General features: G+C 39.8%; 2 protein-coding genes across 8 annotated transcripts in view; one reads left to right on the top strand and one right to left on the bottom strand.

The window, feature by feature from the left end:
• Positions 1–12,006, top strand: part of LOC130170627 (cAMP-specific 3',5'-cyclic phosphodiesterase 4D-like) — a 97,841-nt gene extending 85,835 nt beyond the window's left edge. For all 7 annotated transcript variants that reach the window (XM_056378117.1, XM_056378115.1, XM_056378116.1 and 4 more), the window contains 8 exons: positions 1,052–1,224; positions 1,342–1,440; positions 2,223–2,387; positions 2,627–2,726; positions 3,190–3,344; positions 4,207–4,329; positions 5,426–5,608; positions 5,987–12,006. In XM_056378117.1, coding sequence (XP_056234092.1) covers positions 1,052–1,224; positions 1,342–1,440; positions 2,223–2,387; positions 2,627–2,726; positions 3,190–3,344; positions 4,207–4,329; positions 5,426–5,608; positions 5,987–6,562 — 1,574 coding nt within the window. In that variant the 3' untranslated portion in view covers positions 6,563–12,006. The remainder of the gene's footprint in view (positions 1–1,051; positions 1,225–1,341; positions 1,441–2,222; positions 2,388–2,626; positions 2,727–3,189; positions 3,345–4,206; positions 4,330–5,425; positions 5,609–5,986) is intronic.
• A 104-nt stretch (positions 12,007–12,110) lies between these two features.
• LOC130170629 (gamma-interferon-inducible lysosomal thiol reductase-like) lies at positions 12,111–16,157 on the bottom strand. Its single transcript, XM_056378123.1, has 7 exons — positions 15,920–16,157; positions 14,714–14,902; positions 14,477–14,548; positions 14,301–14,390; positions 13,459–13,611; positions 12,736–12,804; positions 12,111–12,413 (listed from the first exon to the last, which is right to left on the bottom strand). Exons 1-7 carry the CDS (start codon positions 16,058–16,060, stop codon positions 12,354–12,356), a joined length of 774 nt encoding a protein of 257 aa, XP_056234098.1. The 5' UTR covers positions 16,061–16,157; the 3' UTR covers positions 12,111–12,353.
• Between the last annotated feature and the right edge of the window lie 825 nt (positions 16,158–16,982).

Genomic DNA, 16,982 nt, shown 5'->3' with positions numbered 1-16,982 from the left:
TAACACGGTCATTAACACAGATCATGACTGTGTTATGGTGAAAAAAAAGTACAAATGCACGGGTGATGCATGTTTCTGTGTGATATTTGAAGATGTATATGTGAGACCAGTTTTATTTAGTACTGTAAAAAGAGAACAGAGAATGTTTTTAAGCTTATTTTATTACCCGTCCAGCTCTTCACTGACAGCTTGTAGTTTTATCACACCTGCCTCCTTAATGTTGTCGGTGCTTAGAAGAACATGGGTTTCATGTAATGAGGAACTTCATGACATATGTGAAGCAATGCACATTCGCTAGTACTAGTTATAGGTGTTATAGGGTATTTATTTAAGTTGTATATGTATATGCTAGTAGCAGTTGTAGTGACAGCGGTATTTACAGTTGAGGAGCAGTCATAGTCAAGTCTAGTTCTGTAGTGGCAGTATTAACTGCTGTAACCACTGGAATGGGAGCAATGATTTTACACATCAAATTCTGTTTGCAGGTCTTGAGAAGTACTGCTGCATACTGTATATGTAAAAGTTGGATGTTTTGGCATCCGGATGCAGCTGTGCAAAATCTGTTAAAAAAGTGATGTCACTTGAGTCAGTGTTACAATATGAAAAAATGAAAATGAAAAAAATCTGCGGTGTGGAGTTAGAAAGACATTAGAAAGACTGTCAGCAGTGGAGTTGCATTGTGGGTAATTTAAGCAAGGAATGTGGGGAATAAAATGAATGATATCAGTGGTGCATCAATTTTGATTTGTTTTAACTTTATTAGCTGGTGTTAGTGTGTAAGGTAATTTGTACAAATTATTGGTTGCCACCAGCCCAGGTGCATATAAGCAACAGTCAGATCCACAGCATGCGTGCATGGAAATGGGCATGTTTCCTAAACAAAGTAAAATTTTTGGTCAATTTAAGATCAGATATTACAGTAGCATCTCAACAAGCACTCTTGGGTTTGTTTTATTTGTGTAAGAGTAACACGACTACAACTACAGACGTAATGAACCACATGATTCTGGCTTTAACAGTATATGTTGATGTCTGTGTGTTCACGTTGCAGAGAAACAACATGACGTGGAGATCCTGTCTCCAGCTCCTAAGGAGAAGGAGAAGAAGAAGAGGCCAATGTCACAGATCAGCGGTGTGAAAAAGGTCACACAGAGCCCCAGTTTAGCACCCGCCTGCATCCCTCGCTTCGGAGTCAGCACGCCGCACGAGAGTCTGCTGGCCAAGGTGGGTTCAGACACACACACACACACACACACACACACACACACACACTCAGACACAGACAGACAGAAACATACCAACTCAACAATATGTCTCATATCTCCTGTTTTACTTCTTCAGGAGATCGAGGACATTAATCGTTGGGGTCTGGATATTTTCAAGATAGCAGAATTTTCCGGGAACCGCCCTCTGACGGTGATCATGTACACCGTCTTCCAGGTAGGATCTCTTATAAAAGTTGTAAAAGTTGTTCAAATGCGGATAAATGAAGTTCATTTTTAAGGTGCATTTTATCATCAATAAATCATTAAGTGGCTATAACCGACATCTTATACTAACAATGTATCAAATGACAATGTGAAAACAATGGCTGCTCATTGTGATAAAACTACAGAGACACTCTCACTGCTCCCATCATATTGCTTTTGGCTGCAGCAGGCAGCTGTTTACCCACTGAACACTGCCTGCTCAGCACCAAGTAGCTGAACATGGTGGAGCATTTAGCAGCTAAAGAACCAGATGTTTCCCTCAGGAGTTGATGGAGACCAAAAACAGAGCTAAAAGAAAGTCGATATTGAACATACCTTACCAGATGGACACAAACATGACTCCAGATGAATGATAATGTTGCTCTGTAACAGCTAGATGTTCAGCACCATCAACTTGATGGTGATGATATGTCACTGTTGTGTTCACAACTTGTTTCTGCTGCCACCAGGTGGTTATTGTAGGTTTAAGACATCATGTAAAGATTTGTAGGGATAAATGGAGTAAAGACGTTATTGTCACCATGACTACGGTACATTTTGTGGTGTGACGCACCAAGTTGGATTTGGGGAAAAATCAGCTGGTTGCCAAATTGAACAAACTTCTGGCAACTTGCCTGGTCGTTAGAATCAACTGAAGCCGCCCATGTCACAGTAAAAGAGAATCATTTCTAATAATAGTCATTTGATGCTGATGTGACTCTGGTTCTTAACTGATCCTCTTCACCCTGCCAGGAGAGAGACCTTTTGAAAACCTTTAAGATCCCAGTTGACACCTTCATCACCTTCATGATGACCTTGGAGGACCACTACCATGCTGAAGTAGCTTATCACAACAACATCCATGCAGCTGACGTGGTGCAGTCCACCCATGTCCTCCTGTCCACCCCCGCTTTAGAGGTGAGCTGAGAAAGCTTCTGGTTACTTTTATATGGATCTAGTTGGATGTAGTTATTAATCACAACAAGCTCCAGGGCTCTGGCTCTGCATCAGACCTCTGAATCCTGACTTTTATCCTCCTAGTTGACACTTTCGTTGTTTCTTGTTCAAAATAAGTAATAATATTATAATAATAGCTACAATATCATATCATCGTATTGTTTTGAATTAATGTGTTGTCTGTCCCTTGTCCAACCCAGGCGGTGTTCACAGACCTGGAGATCATGGCCGCTCTCTTCGCTAGTGCCATCCATGACGTCGACCACCCAGGAGTCACCAACCAGTTCCTAATAAACACCAGTAGGTTCCACATCTGTCTCTGTCCACATCTGCCTTAACAGGCCTGATCGAAACAAGAATCACATTGAAAAAGATTGGAAACACTGTCAAAAAAATCTCAAACAAATGAAAAATGTGTTTTAGGATTAAAGCAGTATTTTGAACACTGTAAAAAAAAAAAAATTTCTATAACTCTTTGATTATGTCATAATATTTTGAGAGACTTAAATACATAGGGATAATTTAACACCCTGGAACAGTTTCTTAAACACTGCAACACCTTTTTGTAAAACTTTCAGACCCTTTAAAATACCATAAAACAGTTTGATCTGCATTGTCTTTAGTAATTGGTAATCATTAGTAATCGGGTGATTTGCTGACATGGTAGCAATAATGTATGTAGGTCTGTTTTTACTTCACGTTTTGCACAATGTAGCAAATGTTTAGGGTGTCCTTTTACATGTCTCAACCTACATCTCTGCAGGTTCGGAGTTGGCGTTGATGTACAACGACGCCTCCGTGCTGGAGAACCACCACCTCGCCGTGGGCTTCAAACTACTCCAAGAAGACAACTGCGACATCTTCCAGAACCTCAGCAAGAAGCTGAGAGACTCCCTCCGCAAGATGGTGATCGACATGGTGAGACTGCTGCAGTTTTTACACCACACATTGATTTTCCTTTCCAGTCATACTGTGGCTGAACTGTCGCTTTACAGTATCATTTTTATGGTATTCGATTTAGTCTGTGGTTCAGTAAAAGTTGTGGATGGTAAAAGAATGCTGAACCAGCAGCTTTACGTATCTGGTAACATGCTACTTTGAAAAGGCTGCTGGGAAAACATCATCATGCAGATGTTGCATGAAAACACTGACAGACTGATGGTCAGTTATGGCTTCCTCTTTTCATCTGCAGCTGGGTGGAACAAATAAAATCGGGGGGTGAAAAAGGAGTCGGAAAAGAGGCAGCACACAAAAAAGCAACAGAAAAGGAGAAAATACAGCAGTAATGAGAACATATATGGTATTAGTATATACAGTAATTCCCAATTCCATGAGTTTGGGTCAAGAACGTTTATCCTGAGAGTTAAAATGGAAAACCTGCGGATCGTGACCTTGTGCCATACGAACAAGTAGTGACATAATAACTACTGAATCAGACTGATGTCCAGCACAGGTGTAGTTCTGGAGTGCTCTTTGCTTTGCTACAATCAGACTTAGTAACCCAAACACTGCAATGTTGGATAAATCTACAGACGTGCAAGGACAAATAAACAAACTGTCACTCATCTCGCACATTTTCAAAGAAACACTTCAAGACATACAGTGTATCATTTCATATACACGCTTCCTTCATTCGTTATTAAAAAGCATTAGAAGCCTTTAGACCTTATAGATATAGGGAGGAAGAACTCCACGGACGGCATGAAAAGACGTCTTCTCGTTGAAACAAGGAACTGAAGTTGTGTCGTGTCTCTGTCTGCGTGGTTGTCGTCCTCTTCAGGTGCTGGCCACTGATATGTCCAAACACATGAACTTCTTGGCGGACATGAAGACAATGGTGGAAACCAAGAAGGTGACGAGTCTGGGAGTCCTGCTGCTCGACAACTACTCCGACCGCATTCAGGTGAGAGCTCCCCCGGCCGACAACGAACACAGGAACACACAGTAATTAATGGTGTCATTATTCACACACAGCAATCAGTACATCATGACGGCTCATACGTGGATAGTGCATTGTTTGAACAGAGACTTTACATCACTGTGTAATTTTAAATCCTACATTCATCTGCAACAAAAACTGAAGCATTAATCTGTTTCAGATAAAAAATCTTCAAAGTCAGCACTGAATGAAAAGCAGCAGCACGTTTCCACACTAACCTTCATGTTTCCTTCATACACAACAAACTGAACAGCTGTGTGTGTGACAGTGCTGCTGCCTGCTGGACACGCAGCGGCCACTGCATCTGTACAGAGCTGAAGTGTTGTACAATGTGTTATTGTTTTGGAACTGGCAGAAAGATGACAGGGTTAGAGAAAATTATAACTGGTGAATACAATCAAACTACTGTCATGAAATAATCAGGGTCTTAATTATCCTCTCAGCTTAGAGCATCAGTTTATCCAAAAGGTGTATTTGGTAACATTTTATTTTACATGTCAGATAATTCCAGTTTATTTCCAAATGATCTCATGAGAAGTTTCTTGGAAAAAACCATAACATTTAGTTTTAATTACAGATAAAATAGAGAGTGGTCATTTGGTACAACTATCTAAATGCTAAGGTAGCACAACCTTGAGACTTTAAGTCAGAGGATAGCAGGTGAGCTACATGTGCAAAATATGAAATGTGTCTACAACCAATCAAACAAACAAACAATTGAGCATAAATGAAGAATAAAGTTTTTAATAATAGATTAATGGGTAATAATTATTTATTGGCATTTAAATGCAACTTTGGCTCCTGTAATTAGTATCAAACTACATGATTCTTTCCAGGAAACTTTCAAATAAAGCCAAAACAGGGTTAAATATGTAAAATTTCCTTGCACAAAACTGCTCCATATGACATTTCCAGTTTGTTTGAAATAAACAGACCTTGCTGAACTTCTTTATATAGGAACTCCTCACAGTCATCACCATTAGTTTGGTCTGAAGCCCCTGCACTGAGCATGTCCCTAAAAGAATCACCGGCAGAGTCTTACTGAGCATGTCTACTCCAGGTACTGCAGAACATGGTCCACTGCGCCGACCTGAGCAACCCGACCAAACCGCTGGAGCTGTACCGGCAGTGGACTGACCGCATCATGGTGGAGTTCTTCACCCAGGGAGACCGAGAGCGGGACAAGGGCATGGAGATCAGTCCCATGTGTGACAAACACAATGCCTCCATAGAGAAGAGTCAGGTAACGCCCACTGACACATAGAGATGTGGAGGAAGTAGAGATACAGCACGAGATAGAAAAAGAGAAAACGAGAAAAAAAAAATTCAAAATGACAGCTAAGTTTTGTGTTTTTTAACATCGAGCTGGACATATTTTTTATTTGCATGTGTGGGTTAGTCCTCTGGACTGGATTTAAGAACCAAACTTGGTAGCTTCTATTGCACTGACACATTTTGTGCTCGTCATAGAATAATGGTAAAATGATCATATTTACACCCATTTTCCTTCAGTCAAGTCAATGTAACCCAGAGTGTCTTCAACAGAGCAATTTTTCTATATTCATTCTATACTACTACGATTTGTCTGTTCATTATTGTCATTATTGATTTTTATGACCAGGTGGGGTTCATCGACTACATTGTCCACCCTCTGTGGGAGACCTGGGCGGACTTGGTGCACCCTGATGCTCAGGACATCCTGGACACTCTGGAGGACAACAGGGAGTGGTACCAGAGCATGATCCCCCGCAGCCCGTCGCCCTCCAGCCCCGAGGAGCACCACGCCGAGGTGGGGCCAGGAGGAGGAGCTGTGGGAGCAGGAGGATCTGTCCCCTCAGGAGGGGGAGGGGGAGGAGGAGGAGGAGGTGGAGGGGACAAGTTCCAGTTTGAACTCACGCTGGAGGAAGAGGAGGAGGATGAGGAGGAGTCTGACCTGGAGAGCCCCTTAGAGGACGAGTCCCAATCAGGCGGGGAGCGGCACCGGGACTCCTCCTCCCCTTCCCTGTCTCCGGACCCCCGCAGCAGGTACCGCCCCCCCTCGCCTCACCCGTCTCGGACCCTGAGTCTGGCTGCCATGTCGGTGCGGAGCCCCCTTCCCCACAGGACGCTGGCCTCCCCGAAACGGGAGGGCACCGACAGGGACAGAGAACTGAGCCAGGAGGGCGACGGGGTGGCCTGCCTGCGTATGGGCACGTAACAACCAGCACAACCTGCCCCGCCTGAGAGACACGAGCGCTAGGTGTAGGGAGAGGGAGGCAGGGCAGGCCTCTACCAATAAAGTCTGTAAAATCACCACAGTCCCTTTACACTGGAGACACCCTCTCTGGAGAACAGAGCGACGTTCCCCCTCTGTTTTTTTTCAGCAAAGAAGAATCGTTTTAGCCTCTCTTTGGGTGCCTGATAAGCCTTTGTGTCCCATCCTGCTTTGTTGTAGTTTCAGTTTAGAGTGTCCCAGACAAAGACTGCTGCAATTTAACTGGGAAGAAGAGCGGAGCAGAGGCGTGACACTCTAACAAGTACATAAGGTAAAGGAAATGTCTTCCTCTAAAATAACTGTCTGTGACATTCGGACAAGAGCAGCGATTGAGGATCGCGGTGGTTCGACAGGGTCTCGGAGATGATTTTGCACCATAGTTTCAGTTTAATGTATGAAATGATTGAGTCAGTTTGGAATAAGTGAGTATGATTTCTTTGTTTGAGAATGATGTGGGCGATGAATCATTTTACCAAATACAGGATCTAGGTGAGCAGTGAGAAAATCGATGGACCTAAACCTCAGGGTATGAAGAGAAACTAAAAATCTAATGTAGCACAGATGTAGTGGGTACCCCTGACCTGACCCCTGACCCCAAACTGTCTTTTCTGTTTGATTTACCTCCAAACTAGAGACTTTATTTAACCTGTATGTCTCTACATTTTAATTAAAACCCTTTAATAGAAAATTTGGAAACTGAAGCAATCAAATAATAAATATTTAAACCAGCTTGTAGCACCAGAGATTAAACACTGAAAAAGACTGTGCCCCGGTCTCACCAGTTGGAAATACAAAAGACACCACCTGTATGATTTGTTTAAGCTTTATTTTTATACCTGAGATGATTTTAAATGGTGTCATTGTTTTAGGTTTTGATTTTCAGACAGTTCTTTGTTGTACATTTGCTGGTCTTGTCTGTGTTTATGTGCTTGAAAAGCATTTTTTATCAGGGTGCCTCTGGTCCGCAGTAGCACTTTACCGTCTCTGCTGTTCAGCTCTTCTATTCAGTCACACAAAGGGCTTCACCCACCGTAGGCCTACCGATCACACAAACACAGCACAGACATCTGAAGCCAGGTACCAATAGGCAGGGTGGGAAAGTAACTGGACTAATGTCTCAACAGGGGATTTGACCGGCTCAGAGAACACCAAAACTCACGCCCTTCTGGTGGTCGGCTAACACTGGAATTATAAGACTCCAGCTGCGTTTTGAGGAGTTTCAGCTACAGAGATTTAGATTCTCTAAAACTGCAGCATTTGCACCTGACTGTCATTTATAACTACAGGTGCGATAAGCTCAGTCAACTTTAAAACTAATTCTTCCTTTCTTAGGCAAGTGAAAACCCTGCGCCTCCTGTAGTCCTGCATCCTGCGATCACAGCAGCCTTTCTAAACTTACAAAATCTTTTTCAGAGTCTTGATTTTAAAAGGCTTCTGTGTTGGTTGATTTGGTCCCGTTGTTTGCTGTTTGGCCTCGTCTACAAATTAATATTTTGTGGGCAACATTTTTCAATCTACAGATTGGAACTCAGAGACTTTTGAATTAATTGTGAATACCATGAATATTCCGTTTCAGTCTTTAAAGTAAAGCTACTAGTAATTAAAATTTTCACTCTCTGACATTTCAAATGTCAAACATCAGCCACATGTCAAGGCTTGTCTGTTATTCTGATAATACTAATAGTGGATCCTACATTTACCATAATGCAACTCAGTAGTGTCTCAGACCCTCCCTGCCTTGTAAATGCCCAGATTTTTTTAAAATCTGTCCCCTGCAGGGTTTCTATCATTAATCAGAAAATGAATTAATCAAAATCACTATGACATCATCAGGGTTTTTTTTTTTTCAAACGTTAGAAACCTCCTCGTCCCATTAGACATTATACAGCTGTTTTCACAGGCTGTACTCAAAATAAACTGACCTTCATGTCTAAAATAAGTAAAGTGCCCCTTTAAATAAACTGCCCTCCTTTTTTTACTCAAACCAGTAAGGGTCTTATAATCCCAAAATCATTGTGGTGTTACTTTCTCACCCTGCCGACAGGGACTGCTGTACAGATTACGAGGAGCACAGTTTCAGTCGTGAATGGCCTGTAGTTCAAACTAAACCGATTGTGTTCCATCAGGTTATCAGTCTTATTTGGTCGTTAGTGCTCGACTGGGATAACTGTGTGCCATAAGTGTTGAAAACACACAAACACCTGCCAGCCTACGATGCTGTACATTTTTACTCTAGAGATTTTAACCTGATGATTGTATCAAAGTCATTGACTTTATAGTGTTAGTTTTTACGAATGATAGATGTCAACAGTATTTAATGCAGACAATTTAATAGATTTTGTGCAACTTAGGATCAGTCTGTTCAGCCCTTTCCTAATCAGATAGCTGACACTTGAAAATGTGTGTAGTTTCAGGAGTTTTCATGACTCTTTCTGTACCAAGTATACGTTCAGTCTAGAGCAGCGTTTGTCACCGTCATTGAGGTAGAAAGACCAGGAAGTAAACAAACACTACACCGGATATGATGCACTTCCAGGTCAGGCAGTAGTAGAAAACACTAGTCTAACAGTATTTCATTAAGTCAGCTAGTAAGCTTTATTGATCAGCCTTACATGTGATAGGAGAGGTTGGAACCTGGTGTTAAAAGACCATTTTGCCGTTTTTAACATGCCGAGCCTCAGAACGTGGTTTGACTCACTGTTCTCTCTTGAGATGTTTCAAAGGTTCTTTCACAAAAACTGTAAAAATAAGAAAGCTTCTTATTGCCAGGCCTTAGAGTTGGTCATACGGAATCAGAATACATTTATAAAACTTTGCATTTCTAAAATGACAAGAGTTCACTGTTGGTTTTAGCTTAACAACACCCGGGAATCGTGATAAAACATGAAAATTCACCAAACTCGAGCCAAAAGGGTTTTTTTCATGACAGCGATATTCTGCTTCTGTCCTTTTACACACATTTATTCCGTCATTTCACAGAATAAATATTATTTGCGATCAAAGCAGTCACATGATAATCGGAGAAATTCAGCTATGTAAATCGTGTTTAGTTTTCCATGTGTTCTGACTCCATACTTTATTTAGCAACAGTTAACCATAGATGCCTTCATGTGATGAAAATGCCATGTTAGCCTCAGCAGCCACAGAGCATTTCTTTTGGTTATTCACAGACTTTACCTCTAGCGCCATCAACAGGACAACACATTTATACTTGCATACAAGAAACGTCATGATCTAGCGGGCATGTTGCCATGAAAGGTGCTGAACGCTTTGTGGCCTTTTCTTTAGCATCACCCTGACAATGAACCTTACTTCTTTTATTTATTTTTTTACCTGCACTGGTAAAGCTCTAAAAATAGCACAGTTGTCTGTTTTGTATTTTACATAAAGCACCTGCATATTGTATTGTGTGATGAACACTGCAGCCTAGTGGGGTTTTGAACTTTTACTCTGCCCTGTGGTGCTCTAACCATAACTTTACCATCAATATTCCTGTTTCTTTTTTAAGCCACCAAACAGAGACACCAAATGTCTCTAAACATTTGTGTGCAGTGTAAACTTCTAGTCCACCCATAATCACTGGAGCTGAGCCAATAATTCAGACTTCTTAACACTGGTTAAACAGTTTTCTGTTTTTACAGAGAGAAAACACATTTCCTCAGGTTAGGTAAAAATTTGATAACGTGTTGATGTTTAAGAAGATGGAAAAGAGCTCAAACACCAAACAAGTTGATATTAAACCTTTGAAAATATGTGTATTACATTACAGTCTTTTTGAACCATCTGCTTTATTTTTCAGAAAGTAATTTCATTATATGATTTATGTTGGAAAAAAAAGTAAACCTAAATGTAAAAATCTTGTACATTTTTATCTAAACAGAGATAATACAGATATAACACAGCAGTGATGTAGTCTGTTGTTAACACCATTTGTTAACTCCTCTGGAGCACAGGGAGTGATGCGTTTACTTATCCAGTTTGTATGGAATAAACTAAAGCACAAGCAGTGATAGCCACTGCGACTGATCAGAAAAGCAACATACAACACAAAGACGAGGACAAATTAATCACATAATGCTCCTAATAATAATGCCTTTATTTAAAACTCAAAAAGTATTGAGGCCAAAGGCCTTACAATGATGTCAAGTAGATACAAAATAATAAAAATACAATCAATTAAAACAAACACAATTAATAAATAATAACAATCAATTGAAACAGGTACAGACAGAAGTTAAAAGGTTATTGATTAATGACTTTAAATGATAAGGTACCACATTTATTTTAAAGTGACTTCCAGGTGGAGAGCTCAAAGAAGCCAAAAGCAGTTCTTCCAGGCTCAGTGTGAACTCGAGGGACATGGAGCTTAAGCCAGTCATTAGTCCTGGTGTAATGTGGTCCAGTGGACCAACCTAACATGGGAGTAATATATGAAGGCAGCTTTCCAATAAAGACCTTGCATATAAACAAATGTATGTGCAAAAGTGAGAGAGGACTACCCAATCGTTTTGTACAGGATGTAATGATGAATGTTATAACCAGTCATCACCAGTAATGAACCTGAGAGCGGAGTGGTAGACAGCATCGAGGGGCTGTAGAGCTGTAGCCGAAGCATGCCTATACAAGATGTCACCATAATTTAAAACTGATAAAAAAAAAAAAAAATTAAAAAAAGGAGGGGGGTGGGGTTCTGCAGTGCAATGGGAAACAGGATTTGTTCCCAAAGATAAAGCCAATTTTTTGCCTTAATTTACTCACCAAAATTGATAGATAACTTATCAATTTTGAAGCACTTCCGTTTGATATGAGCAAAACATGTGAATCTTTTTAGGAAAAATACGTCACATGTACAAGTTGAGCATGGCATTTCCATCATGTGGGATGTTTGAAACACTGAACATCTTTTTCCGACGCCCTTACAGTTTTACGTCATGTGAATGTGGAGTGTGTAGCTCAGTGATCTGAGGCGTTTCATCGGCATGTTAAATTCAGCACTGTGGCTCTACAGGAAGACATCAGTGCCATACAGTGTTAAATGTGTTGACGAGCAGCCGAGTCTCTGCTCTCGCTCTGTTATTGTGTTGCGCCGATACTGCCACCATTAATGTTCATGCCGTCTCGTTTCCTCAGCCTGTGCCGTGCAAACTTCTATAAAGATATTTATTCTTCAAAACGTTTCTGTCGAGACAAAGTACTGTAACATAGGACATTTGATTTTATGTTCTGGAGCCTAAAAATCAAGTATACTTTACAAGTATGTATACATCTGCCACTCCAATGTTTTTGTCAAAGAAAAATATATTTTTGTTTCTCATTTTAAGCCAAAAGAGTCTCGGGAGTTCAGGGTGTTTTAAGTGGAAAATGCCAATAAATTATATGGAAATTTATATCAGACTGGCTGTTTTGTCATTTCTTTGTTTTATATAGTCAGCCTAATGAACAAAGTTTTCTTTTTTTTGTTTTTTTAAAATGGAAATAATGTCACTCAAGATTTACATGCAAGACAAGTCAGATTTATTTCACTTTCAAATCTGGTCCCAAAAGTCCCATCAAAATACAAGAGACACAAAATCCCACTATACGATCCCATATCGACATTGTTATCAACTACAATATTCTTGAATGAAAACTAAACATGCCAGTATGAATATGATGATGTTATTTGGTGCATTATGTATGTTTATATATGTTATGATCTGCTGTTTTCCTGCAGGTATTTTAAAGTTTGTTGTGTTCAGCAGAAGCTTCTGTCCAGTCTGACTGGTGCTCCAGTGCAGGCTGGAGGCTTCACCCCCTGTACACACAACAGAGTTACAGTCACATCCCAGCATGACTCATTACATTACCAAGTATAGTAAGAAAGAATAACTGTATAAATGTGGAGGTTGAAGTGATGTAGATGCAACTGATAACAGTGATAGTGAGACAAGGTGATACACACTTCAACACAACAGCAATAAAATGCATTGTCAGGGTCAGCAGTAATTAATAAATATACAATAAAAATGTTGAAAAAGTTGCTTAGAAAAGAAAAAAAAATATCACATTGATTTCAAACAACAAAGTATGCTGTAGTTACATTGACGAGGGAAAAAAAAAAAAATAGAAGTCCTCACCTTGTAAAGTTGGCAAACCAAATGGAAAAGGGACGACATTGCCTTGTCCTCATTCTCCTCTGTGTATTCCTGCAATATAACAATATCATTTTTACTTCTATTTATTATTTGTAGTCCATTATATGTCAAATGTACAGAGCTTCATCAGCAACTGCAGAGGCACAGCGGCTTAATGCCAGAACCATATTACTTTTCTTTCTCACAAAAAACAATCCCTGTGACACCACTGTATACACATACAACTACATATACAATACATACATAATGCAAAAGGGGAGAATTCAAGACCAACATTTGCTCCATCATTTACAATTGACAGAAAAGAGATAATTAAATGATCTTCTAGAGTCATGATGGAATGAATCCCTTCTTTTCTATTCAACTCTTCTACTTTAATTAACTTGTAAACTGATGGGCTGTTTATCACTGAGCTTCAGCTCACCCAAATCAGCTTATGTCAGTCTAAAGAAATGTTTGCATGACTAATTTAATCTGCTGTTTACTGTACTGCAAAGCTATCTTTAACAATTTTATGAAATTTGAAAGTCTTAGTAAGATCTATTCAATGTTTTCTATACAACAAAAGGAATCAGAAGACTGTGCTTATTAATGTGTCTATCAGTGGAGCAGATGAAAAATTGATTGTGCAGAAGAATCTTATTACTATTAACTTTTTTGTAACACTGTATATCCATCTATCAAAATGCAAGCGGTGTATTTTACCCCATTGAAGGTGACCCAGGGGACGTGTGTGTGAGCGGGGTTCAGAGCTCTGGTCATGACAGCGTTGGCGTGCATCAACCGGTATCCCATGCCTCCTTTGACACAGGAGTCGACGCTCGACCAGGAGACAGAGGGAGCGTAGAGCTGGAGGCACTGAGACAACAGGACAGAGTCAGCATCACCAACAAGGCACATCCAGTGATTATTCCAGCAGGAGTCTACTGGGATTTTAAAATCTGCAAACACTGCAGTCACTGTCACTTTTTCTGTTTGCTGTGGAGGACGTAGACAGACATGTGCCAACTCTGACACATCAACAATGGCTTCTTTATGGTAAGTTTACCTTTATTTGCCACTGTAAATAATTTGGTTTTAGAGTTGCAACAATTAGTAATTCAACAAAAAATGAATCTGAAGTTATTCTTATAGTCAATCATTAATCATGTTACAACTTCTTAAGTTTTAATACTTTAATATGATTGTTAAATATATATCTCTGGGTTTCGGGCTGTTAGTTGGACAAACAAAAAAACAAACAAAAAAAAAAAACAGGGCTTCTGGACATTTTTCACTATTTTCTGACATTTTATAGAATAAACGAATAGTTGAGAAACTAATAGATTAATTGATGATGAAAGTCATTGTTAGTTGCAGCCCTAATAGGTTTAGATTTGTTAAAACTGGTGACCTGTTTAAAACTTGTGGGTCATGACTTGGGGTAGATACAGGTGATGTCAGATGATCAGACATCACCTGTATCTAAGTCATGTTAAATACTGCAAGATCCCTGGTGAGTTAAATGAAGAAAAAAAAAAGCTACAGTTGTTTCTGTAGAAACTCACAGGCTGTGCAGCGGCGAGAACATCTGCTGCTGACTCCATGCAGTAGATGATGTGAAGTGCTGAGTCTCCCGTTAACTGGATGATACAAGCCTGAGGAGCACAGCGGTTCATTTAAAGTCATCATGCTTTTGTATGAATAAAACATGACAGAGGTGCAGGTGATGAAACATGCAAACCTCAATCATGTTTCCTCTGCATTCAGGCTCTCCATGCTGACAGGTGAAGGGAGAATTTGCTGAGGGAAGCTCCTACAAGATAAAATACAAGTCTCACTTAGGTGATATTAATGTTTGGCAGCAGTGAAGATTTTCTTGGCCGTAATTGTCAGTATGACCTCTTAAGATGACGTAAAATCTTCTCCCCACTTTTAAAGACGCTATGTGTGTGTTAATAGAAGACGAGGATCAGCTTACCTTGGCATTCCCGTAAGGCACCAGAGTGACAGTCATGATGTCCTGCAGCATCGTCCAAGTAGGGAACAGCTGCTGGGAGATAAAGACTCTGCAGGCTGGACACAAGCTCTCATAGTACAGAGTGACAGATACTGGAGGAACAGCCCGGTTTGGTCTGGTAGCATTCACCTCCATACACTGCTTCTGAACCTACACAAGGGAAAAAAAAAAAAAAAAAAAAAGACTAACATGTGTTATGTTTCCCAAAACAAGTCTGATGTTTTTTTTTTTTGTTTTTTTTATTAACCAGAAAGAAAGCCTGTGTAAGCTGGGTGTACTAATCCACCAGGGTAGCACTCTCTTCTCTATGGAAGTTTTATATTTGCAGAAAATGAAAATATGGTCAACCATAAATTCATTTGTGATGCCATGGTTTCATGAATTTTGACCATTTAACATTAAGTAATTTTTACAAGTTTGTCATAAGAAATCTCACCATTGGTTAAAAAAAAAAAAAAAAAAAAAGGACAAAAAAAAAAAAAAAGTGGATCAGATTCCAATTATCTTTAGTTGTAGTGTTACACCTAATCAAAGAATGATTATAAAGCTTGTAGCTCACAGTTTTCAAAGTATGACCAACTGCACACCCTTGTATTTGGTTTTCCAGCCCTTGCTCATCTTTAACCTTATTAACTGTTTGTGTTATTTGACCCAGAGCTGCTGTATCAGTCACATGAAGAACGTTTGGTCTTCAATTTCCCGAAGCATGACTCTTATTAAGACACAAACTAGGGAAACTTTGAACTCCATTGAACTCAATTTTCCATGTTTTTATACAGTGATATTGTTAATATTATGTCCCTCAATATATTTTATCCATTTTCCCTTTTCATATACAAGAAGAAAAGATTTTTGGTATTCGAGATCCTGATAAGGGCATGAGAGGACCGTTGTAAATTCTCACAAAAATAAAACCCAAGAAGTCTGTACTTGGAGCAAGTACAAATCAGAAAATTTTTTCAGGTATTTGGTTTAATTTTCACATTTTATAACGGTATAAACGCTTTGTATTTAGGCTATATTTTCCTTCCATTAGGACAATGTTGTAAAAGATAAAACCCCTTGCTTTTATTCCATTATTTCCATATCATTATCTTGTTCAGACCGAAGAGGTCAAGCAGAATAAATAGTATGTAAAATAGACCCCAACGTGTTTATTCTACTTACCTTACATTCTATCGCTATCTCCAGTGATCGACACCACTGAGAAGGAGGATAACGGCAGGATGGCTTGGGATGAGATATCCCGAAACCTCTCCTGAAAGTACAGAGGAGTAAAAACACAGCCAGCAGTCCTGACAGCTTCATGTCTGATATCAAGTCCACGCTACACTGAGGAGGGAGGACAGAGAGGACTGAAGCAGCCACTCCTCAGAGTCGCCTAATCAGCCCGATCAGCAGCTAATTAATGCCAGGTGTGATTGAATGCTGCTGCCTTCCCGGATCCTCGGACACTTCTGCTTCGCACTCCGTGAACAGGAGAAAAACAAGTAATAAGTGGCTGTTCGAACCTGGGATTAATTAGAACATTTTTATCGGGGAGAATGAAGTGACAAATATGAATAGTGATAGTACAAGAATAAAATTATTAATAATAATAATAATAATAATAAAATATTCCCAGTCAGGAAAAAAAGCAAATAAGAGTCTGATGGATATGCATTTTAACCCTAAACTGCACAGAGACTCGAAGTGAAGTTGAGTTGAAAGCAAAGCCATATGGGAACTGTAGTTGATGAATGCTAATAGCGAATAACAAAAGTATTTTTTCTTCAGCAAAACTATGAGCTGCTTACATTGTACGAGCAAGCACAACAGTAGAAACCAAATTTGAATGAGAATATGAACACAAAACCTCAGGAAAGTATGTCAGTTCTTTACAAAAGTTATGGAAGAAGCATCTGAAAAAAACCGTTGAGGAGGGGCGAAGTGCGCCATCTTGGAGTTTGGATTCTTCATGTTGGTTTAATGGACTTCAGCTGCGGTCCAGACAGGATGTGTCACTCTACCAACACCTGTGTCTGAGAAGTTAACCTGCTCTGTCGCTTGTTTTATTTTCAATATTTACCCAATGAGCAAACTTTATTAACGCCGACTGTCCAATGTTGTTTTGCTCAGAAAACCACCCAAGAGCTCAAATCTAACCTGAGTCTAGAAATGAAAACATCTCAGAAAATGTCCACTTATTTTTCCGGTGAAAACACCCCGATCGCCAGAAGCTATGTGATTG

This window comes from Seriola aureovittata, chromosome 6, assembly GCF_021018895.1.
Source record: "Seriola aureovittata isolate HTS-2021-v1 ecotype China chromosome 6, ASM2101889v1, whole genome shotgun sequence".
Lineage (NCBI taxonomy): Eukaryota > Metazoa > Chordata > Actinopteri > Carangiformes > Carangidae > Seriola > Seriola aureovittata.
Note: the sequence above shows the minus strand (reverse complement) of the source record. Positions and strands in the feature narration are given on the sequence as shown.

What these genes read in the sequence shown, in the direction of transcription:
- LOC130170629 (XM_056378123.1), bottom strand. Translation starts at nt 16,060, where the DNA reads ATGAAGCTGTCAGGACTGCTGGCTGTGTTTTTACTCCTCTGTACTTTC. An exon ending in AGATAGCGATAGAATGTAAG is followed by an intron (nt 14,903 to 15,919) that starts GTAAGTAGAATA and finishes TCCCTTGTGTAG; the next exon opens with GTTCAGAAGCAGTGTATGGA. An exon ending in CCTGGGTCACCTTCAATGGG is followed by an intron (nt 12,805 to 13,458) that starts GTAAAATACACC and finishes GTTATATTGCAG; the next exon opens with GAATACACAGAGGAGAATGA.